At 42.1% G+C, this 13,954-nt stretch overlaps 1 protein-coding gene across 20 annotated transcripts in view; it reads right to left on the reverse strand.

Annotated features, from left to right (window-relative positions):
* Window positions 1-13,954, reverse strand: part of BRSK2 (BR serine/threonine kinase 2) — a 302,009-nt gene that overhangs the window by 15,210 nt on the left and 272,845 nt on the right. For all 20 annotated transcript variants that reach the window (XM_086895631.1, XM_086895630.1, XM_023928934.2 and 17 more), the window contains 4 exons: window positions 13,667-13,715; window positions 8,925-9,048; window positions 6,818-6,998; window positions 6,083-6,172 (listed from right to left, as the gene is read on the reverse strand). In XM_086895631.1, the coding sequence (XP_086751757.1) occupies window positions 6,083-6,172; window positions 6,818-6,998; window positions 8,925-9,048; window positions 13,667-13,715 (444 nt within the window). The remainder of the gene's footprint in view (window positions 1-6,082; window positions 6,173-6,817; window positions 6,999-8,924; window positions 9,049-13,666; window positions 13,716-13,954) is intronic.

The following is a 13,954-nucleotide window of genomic DNA, read 5'->3' on the forward strand; positions in this document are numbered from 1 at the left end:
GGAAAAAAAAAATCAAACAAACACTAATTAAACCTCTCATTTGTCTTTCTTAAAGCTTTTATGCACAACTATGCTTTGAATTTTCCAAATTGTCAGGGCTATTCCCAGGAACTGCACAGGATTTTTTTTTTTTATTTGTAGTGCCTTTACAACACCTGATCAGATGTTTTTTCCGCAATTCCTAAGGCAGAGCCAGAGCTCATACTGCATCACTTAAAAGACAGTATTAATGTGTCTTCAGCTTCTCTTTTAAAATAATTACTTTAATACTTCTTTAATTTCCATCATATTGTAACATCTGCTTTGGTAAATACTCTGTCGATAAAGTATTCCATCATTTTAAAGCAGAATTTTTATTTTAATTGGAAATCTTAAGATTCTTGCCAGTCAGCTTCTGCTCACGGATAGTAATCCATACTCCAGAGTGACTGTGGGATCCAGATGTTGTAAGTGAATACAGCCAGAGTCCAAAGGCTTTTAACTGTCTGAGAAGCACTGATGGGTCATGTAACTGCATTTTTAATGTGTCCTGATTACTTTTTTAATTAAAACATTGTGGCAGTGTCAGCTCTCAATCCTTCTGATGATAAGGCAATTCCTTATTTTGTAGGAATTGCTGGAAGTCATGCTTTGGATTTGACCAAGACTCTTGGTCTAAATGACACCCAGTTCAGTTCATTAACAGATGGCAAATGCTTTGGTTAAAATAAGACCTCCCTTCAAAAGGCCAAACAAACTCTGAATCCATTAGAAACTACTAGCGCTCTGTTGACTTTTCTTTCCCCATTTTCTTTATTCTTTAATTTCTATCCTACATAAATTTCACAAGGAAGCTGCCTGGTTTGTGATGCTTCTGATATCTCTGAGACCCATCCCAGTCCAGGCAATCTCACCCAAACAGCTGCTCCTCTGAGATCTCCAAATGCAGGGCTGGATCCCAGAAAGCATTGAGCAGCTCCTGCCAGATGCTCACAGTCCCCAGTAAACACTCCCACTAAGGGAGATAATGTCAAGGGAGCCACCAGCTCCTCTGGTCCAAGGCAGTTTATCCCTGCAGATTGAAATTCCCCAGTGTTTTTGTACTTATTTGAAATTCTCTGTTTTCCTATCAAAACTCTGGAGAGCTTGGACTTTTTTTCTACATGCTTTATTTCTGGACTACCAGTAACTATTTCAGTTAATTTTAATGAAGGCTGTACAGTAATAATACTAAAGCTGTTGAGCAAAAACACAGTGCTCTGCCAATCCAACCAGGCATTACAGGGCACTTTTTGCAGGTGGAGCTATGATAGCAAGATGAAGTAATTATCCTAGACACTACAAGAGTATAAGACATAAGGGGTCACAGAGGATTGCAGGAAACAAGAGAAACTTGGGACCTGAATGAACCCCAGAAAAACTGACCTGCAATCTAATTCCAAACTGGTATTTGCAGAGTCCTTTTTTTTTGAGTCTGCAGCTGGAAGCACTTCATTTGCTCCTTACTCCCTTTTCCGTCTTGATAAAATCCTTCACACATTTGGAAACTGTAGGTTTCTTACTCTTTTTTGGAAGCAATTTGTCAGCCCACAGCTCTTGTGAGCTATAAAATACCTGGAATTCACAGATCAGTGCCCTAGCAAGAATTTGCATTGCCCTGTTTTGAAGCTGGATATGGTCTCTAAACACTTGTTTATGCCGATGAAAGGCACTTCCAGCAGTAAGAGTGAGATGCTCTGAACTTGATGTCAATTTTAAGTATTGAGATGTCAATACTTAAAATCTGATATGAAGTCAATAAATATAATAAAAAAACAGAAAAGCTTTTACAAAGAAGTTATAAAGGTTATTTCAGTATTGCTGATTGCCTAGAACCTAGGAAAACGGGAAAAAAAATCCGAATATGTAGCATCCCACACTTAAAACCAAAGCTCAGAGAAGCAAGAAAATATTAGGGAAATAAAAATTGCTACCCTGTGAATGAACACAGATGGCTTTTGCATGTCCCTGTTTACCAGCTGCTACTATTACTCTTTCATGCAAAGGCTTCAGAGAAAAACAGACCATGATTTAATGGAAAGAGTGCTGGGCTGAAACAAAGGAACAAATCTGAGATATCGTCCTCCATGGAGAGAGATCTTTTTATCCCAGCAAAGGGCAGTCTGCCCAGGGATTACCTAAGTAGAGATTCTGAGTATAAGGGCCCTGGATGGAGCCATTCTTGGACAAAAGACAAGGCTGACTGCTCTCACAGACAGTGAGACTCCCTCTTGATCCCAAAGGGGTCCTTTCATGGTCTCACTGAACGTAATGGCTTTTGTGATACCAGTAACAAGCACACATAGACAATTTTTCTGGTTCAGATCAAAGGCCAAAACGATCTGAGAGTCAGACTTGATGATCCTTGTGGGTCCCTTTCAGCTCAGAATATTCTGTGATCTGGTGCTCTGTCTCCCTCAGCGGCCCCACAGACACCCAGGAGTGAAAGAGCAGGCCAAGAAAGTGAAAGAGCATATAGAACACTTCTCCTACCACTGCCTCACTCCCCACTCTCAGCTTGGAGATTTCCTGAACCTGCTGCAGTTTCTCTGTTTAGCAATCCCATAAAGATTTCTCTGCAGGGAGTTATCCAACCTCCCTGTGAGTGAGAAGTAGTACTCAGGGGAAGATAAGCATCTGTAAGCTGCTCACATTCAGAACTTGTCTCAGTGAGGAGTTTCACCAGTTCTAGATTACATGAAGACACATTTTCCAATGGCTTTTTTGATACTTGGCTTCCACTATCTTACACTGGCCTCTAGTTTCTTTCATTAGGAAGAAAAAATGAACACTCAATCCCTATCTACTTGTTCTATGCAAGTCATGAGTCACAGACCTGGTATTTGTCTCAGCAGTTATGGCACAGAGGTCCTGAAACACTAGGATACAAAGCTGGTATGTTGCACTAAATTTGTCCATCGAGACAGTGAATTTTAGAAGCGTTACATGAACTTTTGGAATGGATTTAATTTATTTACACTTTCTTTCAGGTAAAGGAGGGAATCTATTTTCCTGCTTCAGAGTATGCCAGAAAAAATACGCACAGCCAGTCTTAGAAAGGAAAAATGGAAGTGAATGAAGGGATATATGGAGGAAGGGATATTATAAGGTGCTCAAGTGTGACACAGAAACACATCTGCCTAAATCAGGTACATAACAGGCTCACACACACACACACACACAGATGCATGGGCAACATGACATCTACAAACACTGTTGTTAGCTGGAGGAATGAAAAAGAGAAAAATGCATTCTGAAACCCAGGCAGGCCGGCTCAGGGGGCTGGGATGCTGCACTGCAGATCAGAGGAGCAGCAGAGAGAATGACTCTCACTGCCATCTGTTCATTAGGCCTTGCTGTTCTGCTTTATACCAAATTCATTAAATCTTCCCCTTCTGCAGGTCTCCCTTTACACTCATGCACCTTTCACAAATTGCTTTCATCATCCCACCTGTAACAGCATCAGAACTGTAAGGCAGGAGAGAAACACATAGGATGTGTCTGTGCACAAGGAGCTAGGAAAAGCTCCAGTGCTGAACCAGTGTGGCTGGTCAGGAGACAGTACCATGCTCAGAGCCATGGAGGAAGAGAGTCTAAGTGAAGGTGAGCTCAATCTGTTGCAGCAGTAGACTGCCTACAGAGTGTCCTCAAACCATGAACCTGAAGGGCCCAACCACCACAATCCCTACGTGGTGTTCAGAGCTGGCAATATGGAAGGAGAAGAGAAACAGAGAAGACTTTGCTTTGTTTCTAGTGAGAAATGCCAATTAATTCCATGACAATTTCAATGAAGATTTTGCTCACATTTCCAACCAGACACCTAGCTAAGCAAGGTGCTGAATGTGAACTGTTCTGTCCTTTATCCCTTTACTTCCTCTTACTCTCTGTGGCTGGGGATGTGAACTACTGGGCAACCCTACTTTGATGCAAAGGTTGTCTCTTTTTTGGTAAAAATCCCTTTATTTTCCTTCTCTTCCCTTCCCTTTCTCTCTTCTTGTATGCTGCTCCAACCTAAAATTTTCAGGTTGACTTCTCTCATTTTCAAGAGACATGCATATTCCTGATCAGGTCAGGTGGTGTAATACAGAACAGTTTGGCACCCTGTCTTGTGAGCTGTCTTGCCTGGGTAAGTCCCCAGGCATGGGAATTCTCATTTTTAAATTTCAAGAGACCATTCATTTTGGTTTTGCTCCATGTGGACTTATCTATTCCACTCTGGCATTAGAGGTCAGGCTGGGTTTTCCCTGCTAGAACAATACGCTCTCATTTTTCCATTCCAGAACCAGAGCAAAACTGTAAGTCAGATACATTTTTCATAGCAGACTATGCCCATAACATTTCCCTGAATCTTGGTCAGATGAATGGTTTTTATTCCTGCTGTAATATGGCTTTCTTAGAGAGATATCCTGCTTCACATTCAAGTGTGCAAGAGGGTTAAAATTTTTCTATAGAGCCTCAGTAACTAGCACAAATTAGGGTGAAGAAGTTAAGAGAGATCATCAAGTTATTTATAAACCATTTTTTCCTCACAGGAAAGTAAGGGTGCACTTCACTCCCGAAGAACAAGGAATGCCTGAATATTGTCCACACATCAGGAGTAATATGAAATATGTTTAGATGCTTTCCTATCTCAATCCCCTCATTCCCACTGAGCCCCAGCATTTCCCAGGAGGAAGGGCTGGCAGAAAATTCTAGCTGCTTCCTTGAGTTTGATTTCATTTCAAAAGTCCAGACAGTAAAAACCTGAATAAACCTTATAGTGCCCTCCTTTTCCTTGTTTCTGAACAGAATAACCCAGGTGCTGGGCACCACTGTATTCCAGCATGCAGAAGGGTCAGGCAGTGCTGGAGGCCAAAAGCAAAGTGGACGCTGAACTGAGGATATTTCTCTGTCAGGTACTAGGCATACACACTTCTAGATACAGTTATTTTATCTTTGGATGCTAAAGCCACACTGTTAGACCAGAAGGATGTAACCCATATGTGCAATGAGCCAAGGACATCTGGGACTTAATTGTAGGATGTAATGTCAGCTTAACTCCCCCACTTTTGTCTTGGCTTGTTCACACAAGGGTCAAGAACAGAATTTGGCTCTAAAGCATAATATTTATTTACTTCCTTTTCATCTCCCACTCCTTCTGCCTCTCTGTCTTCTGCTGCAGTTTCTGCTCTCTGCCTTGCTCCTATTTATTCCCAGTATCTGCACTTTCTTTCTGCTTTTCCCTACTTTTCTTTCCTTGACACATTCCCAGTAGCTTATCAGCCTTAAGTTTTCAACTTGCACCTTTTTCTTTGTTCTGTCCTTTTAAAGGATAGAAGAGTTACCACTGAGATTTTGTGTGTGTGTGTGTGTGTGTGTGTGTACAACCACTACAGTGTCCAGAGTGAACACCTGCTACATGATGATGGGATGAGGCCAGCTTCTGTATTATCAATTCAGGCTGCCTGCACATCCAGATTGATGTCATTGCACAGGGTCATACACATAAGGCCTTCTTTACCACCATGAGGAATTGAAATTTACTTTTCAAATAGATAAAATATAGCTTCTGCAGAACCTTGGTATATAATTTGTGCTACCATAGTATTGAGAATTGGATCACACTGCTGGAAACTATTAGCCACCTTCTGACCATATGTTAATGGCTAAGTTAAAAGTAGCTCTCAAGTTTGTTCAGGGAGCCACTGAGGCTGGAGCTTTCTAAAGTATGCCTGAAGGATTTGAAAATCAAGTATCCTCTAGAGCAGGTCCCTACTCTGGGAGATTCTGGAGCTGGAGAAAATCTGGATAGATCTGTTGATGATGCATCTTTTGATGGAGAAGTGGGAAAATGGCTCTTTGGGCGGGCAGAGGGCAGAAGCTGTTCAACTGGGGAATGCGCTGGGAGCACTGGAGAGGGAATGAGAAACGGAGGAGTAGGGTGGGAGCAGGGAGTTACTGCTCTGTCTGAATGGAGCTCGTTTTTTGCTGTAATCAGAGGGATGGCCTCCCTCAGCCTCCTGCTATGAGAGGCATTTCACCTTCCTGTCCCTGCTGAAGATGCTGGACAGTAGAAGCCACTTACCTGATAACTGCTGCACTGAAGGCTGGTCATGTGTGCTTAACAACTGTGCCTGAATGGTTTCTACTACCCTCTTAAAGCGACGGCTTGGACCTGCGGGGAGAGAAGAGGCAGAAGTGGCTGTGAGAGCAATGGGAGCCAAGCCCACACACAAGGCTGCAGGGGAAGGATCACAAGCATCTCCCCTTCAGTCTTGCTCCCAGAAGTGTCCTGACTGCGTGTCTGTCCTTCAGCCAAAGGGACTGTGCTGTGCTGGGCCCAACAGGAAGAGGAATGGCTTTGGGGCTCCGTTTGTAAAGACAGAAAAGGTGAGGGGGTCTGTTTCTTCTGTTATTTGTTGCAACCCCTGTAGGGGGCATGTGGCCACCCAGAAGAAAAGGGTGAGTGCATCTTCCAGTCAGAAGGAAGAAGCTATGGCCTCACAGTGCCCAGCTGAGACTCTGGGACTTTTCAATGAGACAGGCAGCCAATATCATGAGTTACACCAAAACTGGTGTGCAGAACAGCCATTTTAGCACTGATCATGGCAGTGCCAACTTCACCTCTTTGGGAATCTCCTTCCCTCCCTGCATTTCCATCACTCATTTCTGTTCCTGATGTCTGAATGTCTGCCCCTGACTGAATCTTCCCAAGGTTAAGCCAGCTATATTTTTATCTCTGGCAGTGCAATTTGCAGGCCTCTATAAGCAGCAAGGACCAAGCCAGCTCACACCCATTTTACAGCTTTGCCATGATTACCTGATAGGAGTGTGAAAGTGACAGAATAGATCCCGTTCTCCTTTTGTGCCTCTCCCCCTTCTGTGTATGTTATGTCCACCTGGAACTTCACTGGCTTCTGGAAGACAGCAGGACCTCCTGTGGACTTATATTCTGCACGGAAACTTGTCTGTGAGATGACACTGTGACTGAGACTTGGGATCTGAAAGAGGTTAGTAGAAGCAGATAGTAGAACCAGTGCTAAAGGGAAAAAATCTGCAAAATTCTGTTTGTAACAACACACATTTCCAAATGAATAACATTTGCTACATTTGCTTCTGGTCTTGAGTTTGTAATGTACAGTGTTCTTGTGAAATCAGTAAGAGCATAGGCTGCAGAAGAATGCACTGCTGCCTACAGGACTGACTAAATTTAAGGGCTGAATATTGGTGGAACACCCAACACAGTTACGAATTTACATGTGTTGCTCAACTTCATACACTCAGTCTTTCTTTTCCTACTCATCCACCAGTTTTGAGAAATGCCTTTTGCTGAGCAAAAAGTGGTATTAAGGGAGTGGGCAGAAAAGTCAGTGGGATATAAAACTGAATATTAAAACCGAGTATTAAAAAACACCTAAGTAGCCTGGTCTGGCTGATCCTGTCTTGAGCAGGAGACCTCCTGATGGCCTTTCTAACTTCAGTTGCTTGGTGATTCTATGATGTCAGATAGACATCAGGACTCTTAAAGTGCCCGGGATATCCACAGGGAAAGCATTCCTGCAAATAACTCACCCAAATGTCTATTAATATATAAAAGAACTCTGAGAAGCTTTGTCACTCCGAGAAGTGACATCATCCAACATCTGTATATTCAGAACTGTGGCAGAATTTCATAACTTCCTAATTTTCAAGCAGTTACCTTTCACGCTTTCCTCCAAGATTTAACAACATACTCGTATTCTATGTATTGCTTCATAAAGGACCAGATTTAAAAAAAAAAACAAACAAAAACTTTCTTGGAAATCTGGTCTCTAATCTCTAGGAGGAAAAATGAAGACGAGTTCTTTGAGAAGCTGACTTTAAGGGTTAATTAGCAGGTTATGACAATGCATTGCAGATTGGATCTTGCTGTAAGAGATGATTCACTGGTTTTGCACACAAATCCCTACATCACACCTAAACCAAATGCACAGGATCACCAGTATAGACAGCAGAACACACTACACCACCATATAAACCCAAAAGCACAGCTAAATGCATGAAATTGATACAGTAACATGGCTCCTTGTAACCAGAGTGAGATAAACACCAGTGTCTGATGCCCACTTACTCTGCACTTACTCCTTGTGTGCTTGTACAGTAACAAGGGTTATGGCTGATTTTTTTTGAAGTTCATTGCAGAATCACGAAGACTAAAATGGAGTTCAGTATTTTGTGGGGGAAAAAAAAATCAATATAACAAACTATATAAGAAATTAAGTTTCCTTCTCTTAATTCTATTGGAAAAACTCTAATTATATTGTTGACTACCTTGAATTGAAAAACCTCTTAAATTACCTTTGCTGTGCTGACTTTTTCATCACTGCTACCTCTAGGTACTGCGAACAAGGACTTTCTATATGAAAAACAGACAATTTCCCTCTGATTTCTTAGGCTGTACACAAACCTCATCTGCAACAACTGAAACTCTGGACACCAGAAGAAATCACCCTTCTTTCTGCCACACAGCACTGAAGTGGGGATTTAAAGTAACAAATGCAGATGCAGGACAGGCCTTTTGTCTGGCTGAAGTGGAGGGCATACCCATTAAAAGGAGACCCAATCTGCTGCCCAGCCAGTGACTATAAGGCTGATTTGACAAAGCAGCAAATCACTGTCTTGATACTGTGCCAGCAGTGTGCTCCACTGCTGTGGCATTCCAAATTCTGGAAACCTGGAGGCCTTGCCAAGAAGACTGAAATCTTTTCTCACCTTAGAGAGCAATATCTACAGTTAGTAATTCACACACAGTCCAGTGCAGGCCATGTAAATTCAATCCACAGAGGATGCTTTTGAAGGAGCAGAGGCCCTGTCCAGTAACATTTGGCACGTGGAGTCCTGGAATGACCAGAGAGGGATGCCTCCAAGAGGCAGCTGGGGTGACTCACCGAGAGGAAAGCGTGGACTATATCAGCTTTAATGGAGCTTAGTGGTTTGTCCTTGATGACCACAAAAATCTGTTCTTCTTTCTCCAAGTTGATGAAGTTACCGAACCAGGATTTTTTGGCAAGCCTGATGTGATGAAAAGAAAGAGATATTTAGAATATGGAACATTATTTCTTATTTCCTACATGCCCTTAGTTAGAAAAAAATACTAAAAAACACACAAAAAAGTTTTGATGACACACCAGATGTGATGGTATTACTACTACTAAGTGGGAAACAGTATCAGAAGCAATATTTCACTTGGTGAAAGCCAATGAAATGACAGACCACACAGCCTTAGTCTGGCAGCATGTGTCACCAACAATGAAAAATCAGGAGCGATGTAACTCTTCTGACTGAGCCAACATACCAAAGAATACTGCATATATAACATACATATAAATCAGGGGACACATTTCTGGTTTGTCCCCAGGGATCAATTTCTTATGACAACATGCAGATCCTGGCAACATAAAGATTTAAGTCCTTCCAACCCAATTTCAATTCCTTCAGTATTACAGGACTTGGAAAGATGCTTTTCTGTAGGTGACCTGTACAATCACAAGACCTTGCTTTTTAAAGCAAGCTGTTGATTTCTCTGGAGCTCCAATCTAACAGTGAGTGAAATCCACAATTATGCAAGGCCAGGACAAAGACTGTCCTGTTCATTAGTCCCATTCAGGGTGTCTACACAGTGTGTGAACTCTGGCCAGCCTACAAAGGAATGAATTTTCAGTATTAAGAAAGGAGATAACACCATGCAAAACACAATTCAGGCCTTCCACTGACAGAAGTCCAGCTCCTCTGTTTGTTCCAGCATCAGATGGTGGTTTCATCATAAAATGAAAGTACTCTATTTTTTCACAGTGATTATAAACAGTTTGATTTTGATTATTATTTAACCATTTCAATGCACTTCACTGACATTGGCTTTTAAGTTAAACAGCCTAAATGAAGAATGCAGGGACATAAATGTTAATGAGAAACACTATCCAGAACCTGGAAGTAGCATTTCTGACAAGTGTGGTTTTGAGAGGAGAAAAGTGGCTGTCAGCCATGAGACACAGCCAAAGACTTGCCTGACCAAACTAAACCCAGGGAAAATCACACTTAAATCAGCCATATTCTAGTAGGGAAGAATTCAGCATAAAAATGTCAGAAATTAAAAGACCTGCCACCAAGAGACTGCCTTTTTCCCCCTCTACATCATATTTTATAACACCAAATCCACTTTTCAGTATGGCAAACAAGAGGGTGGGCATTCACCCCTCAGTGGAAGAAGCCAATTTCTCCAGACAAGGAGAGCCATCTGCAGAAGGGATTACTACACGCCAGTTTTCCAATACACAGCTGGAGCAAGTTGCTAGTAACCACACTTTCTGTGGCAAAGTGAGGGAGAGTAAGTACAAAGGCTGAAAGAGACAGGAGCAAACTAAGAAACTAATTTGAAGTCTAGGCCTTCAGGATAAAGAACAAAGCTTGACCTCAGCAGTGTCCAGTAATTTGCACTCGTTCCCCATCCCAGAGTGCCCCATGAATCATTCAGCTGTGGGCCCACTGCCCATTTAATGCACACAGCAGAAAGACCACAACTGGAAGACCGCTCATCTGGGCAAATAATGATTTGCTTCATTTACTGCAGGCAACCAAAAATAAGAGTGCAGAAAGATTCACTTGCAATTTGGTAAAACAGTGCCCCCCACTCAATTAAAGTGGGCTGGAAAACTGTCACTCCCTAAAATATTCATAGGCAGCTGTAACTAAGCCAGTGAGCCAGAGATTAGCATAGGGAGCAGTAAAGAGAAAGGGCCTCTCATTTAAATGGTCGTTAAGGAGCCAGGGTTAGAGTGAGAAAGAAAATTACATACTAATTAGCTCATGTGTCTCTCACACACCACAACAACTCTGCAAGCCCCTGGAGAGCTGGGGAAATAGCTCCCTGCATGTAAGGGGTCTGTGCTCATTAGTAAATTAGCACCTGGTTATCCATCTAAAATGGCTGCTTGTCATAGGCTTGGATGTATCATCATCTGAACCAGGGTTGGCTGCAGGGACTCCAGGGGCCAAGGGGAAGCATGGGCCTGGAAAAGTGTGCTTATTTAATTGCAGATATGCCATCTTAAAATATGGCTTTTCATTTTTGTATTTTCATTAATGGTTTTGCTGGCCCTTCATTTATAGGTCTCTTAACAAGCATAGGTAACAAGGGCCCAGAACATAGGGAGTTTTTTTCCTGTTCAACATTGTCTGGAGTCTCCAGAATCCATCTGGGCTCTTTTCCTCAGTGAGGTTATCACCAGTAATAGTGAGTCTGGAAGATTCACTGCTAGCCTGGGCTATGCTCCAGCTTGTAAATCATTTAAATTCACTAAAATGATTTTGCTGGTGTCACATAAGATGGAATAGATGTCAGTGGCCTCTCCTGTTTCTGTAATAAGCAGAATCAAGACACAGCACACATACAATGGCTTTTCTCCCCAAAACTGGCAGAACTAGCTGTACTCATACACCTAGGGAATAGACCCAATGCGAAGAGGGGACACCTTTGGAGTAAAATTACACAATAAAGGCTTTTCTCCTCTTAGAGGGCATTAAGTGCTACTAACTTGGGTTAAAATATGAATCCTCAGCATCCTGAATGGCACGCTATAGCACCTCTTCTGATCAAGCTGTAAACACTACAAAATGTACTTAAAATTAAGAATCTCCCCTTACCAAGGGAAACTTCTTAAAGGAAGACTGAGATAGGAGAAGTGGGGGAGGCTGGGTATGTAGATTACACTAGGGAATCCAATCAGGTGTCCAGTTGGTGGAAAAAGCCAAGAAATTAGCACGAAAACAGAGGCTGATGCTTTATTACTTCACACCAGAGTTTCTCACTCCTATAATGCTGTCCCTTTTCCTACTTTTGGAGTGTCTGACCACGTAGCCTTCTGTGTTCCCTCTCTGTCTCTGAGCACACAGATCAGTAACCCCCAGAGGTTTACCTGCCTGGCATAAATAGCAGCATTTTTACTCAAGCAAACAGAGCTTTGTAGGTTTAAACCAGCTGGAGCTAAGTCTCTTTAAATGTCATCCCTAACACATTTTCTAGGGCTTTTTCACAGGAGAAAGAACAGCATTACCCAGACATGTCAAAGTGTATTACCTAATCACCAGGTTTGTTAAATGAATGGCAGGCACTACTGCACCAGACAGAGCTAGGACATGTATTTATCACTCAAACCATGAGGTCAATACAGCTCTTGATAAGGATATCTTATTTCTTACAGAAAAGAAGAAAATATGGCAAAAAATAAGACATGTGGAAGTGGGCACTGAGCAACAGACATCTATCATTAAAATATAATCTAGTTCATTATTTTTTATGACTTTTATTATGTTTACTGCAGGGTGAAGCCCAATTGAACTCATTAATTTGGCAATTATACAGAAAAAGAAAAGAGGGCCTTAGGCTTTGACTTGCATCCAAACTGCCTCAAATGACAGACACTACTTCTCTCCACCAGCTTTTAAAGAGTGAGTGGGAAGCAGGGAAGGCAATAAATTAACAGCAAAACTTCCACCAACATACATGCAATGAAGAGAAGAAATTTGATTCTAAAGGTTTTCTGTTATAATGGCTCTAAAAACATATGAGATGAGAGTATTGTATATTTCTGTGATAATGATGTGCCAATTTTATGGAATTCTCTCTTGCCTCTCTATCAGTAATTGCTCAAAAGTGTTGAAAACATAGTACATTCCATTTTTCTTCCTGGATACCTTTACTAATCCCTACTTCTCCCTCTCCTGAAGTCTTTATCCCTCTCCAATCTGCACTATTACACAGAGAGTGCCCATCTCACACCAGATAAAAGCCAGGTCTGTGGCAGGTTGTGAAGACAATACCATTGTCACCAATTAGAAAACTTTAAGCTCAAAATTCCCACCCAAGACTCATGAATATTTCATACTAGTCTCTTAACAAGAGGCCAAATTGCCTTGGTTGGCAGGCTAAGTCTATGGGCATTGGGTGCACAAACACAAGCTGTGAAAATAAAAAGGAAAAATTTGGCATCTGTTGCGTATTAGGAAGTGTTTGGAGCAGCACTCTGGCAGGGACTTCCAAACCTGCCATGCAGTGATGCACATTTGTGCAGTGAAATGGTTGAAATGTACACTGACTTTTAGGAATGAGCCTGGTGAATGTGGAACAGCTTCTCCATGTCCCAGTACTGCTGCCTAGAATTAACACTGCACTGGCTCTCACAGCCAAAGATCCCTCTGAATTATCATAGCACAGCCTCCTGCATGCTATCCTGAGGATGCAAACTCTCCTTTACCAAAAGGAAGACTTTTTGGTACACAGTTAGTGCCAGTGTTAGCCACTGATTAGCCTCACCAGTCCCAAAGAGTGATCTACTTGACACCCAAATGAATGAAGAGGGAAGAAACATGTTACAAACCCAGCAAATTCAGCAAGCCATGAGAAAAAGGGGTGGTTACTGGGAGACTGTTTCATCACTTGTTGACCCCACTGCCATCACTGAGGTATAGATTTTATGCAGAGTCCTCATCAAAAGAATCATTTCACATCTCTATCCCACCCACAGGACAACAGGTTACAAACAGATACTGATCCAGAACAGAAATGTGTCAGCTTATGACATTCAGGTCAGGAAATGACACTGGTATTTGGTGGAAAAAAAGGCAAAGCACTTACTCTGGGGATGATTCTGGGGTTAAATTAGACATCTCTTCTGGTGTAGGTACTGCTCATGCACGGACAGCCAAAGAGAGGGAAGGAGAAAAGAAATTTGATGATTCAGTACACCTTCCATTTTCTGCCTGACACCAATGAAACAATTCTGCACTCGCTTGCATTTGCCCATTGCCCAGTTAGCCTCTGCAGGCTAATTCTGACATTTGAATGCTGGTCATATGTCTCTGGATCTCTGCATCTAATCAAGTGCTCCATTTCCAGGCTCACTCCACCCTTCCTTAGATCGTT

This window comes from Cyanistes caeruleus, chromosome 6, assembly GCF_971803275.1.
Source record: "Cyanistes caeruleus chromosome 6, bCyaCae1.hap1.1, whole genome shotgun sequence".
Classification (NCBI taxonomy): Eukaryota; Metazoa; Chordata; class Aves; order Passeriformes; family Paridae; genus Cyanistes; species Cyanistes caeruleus.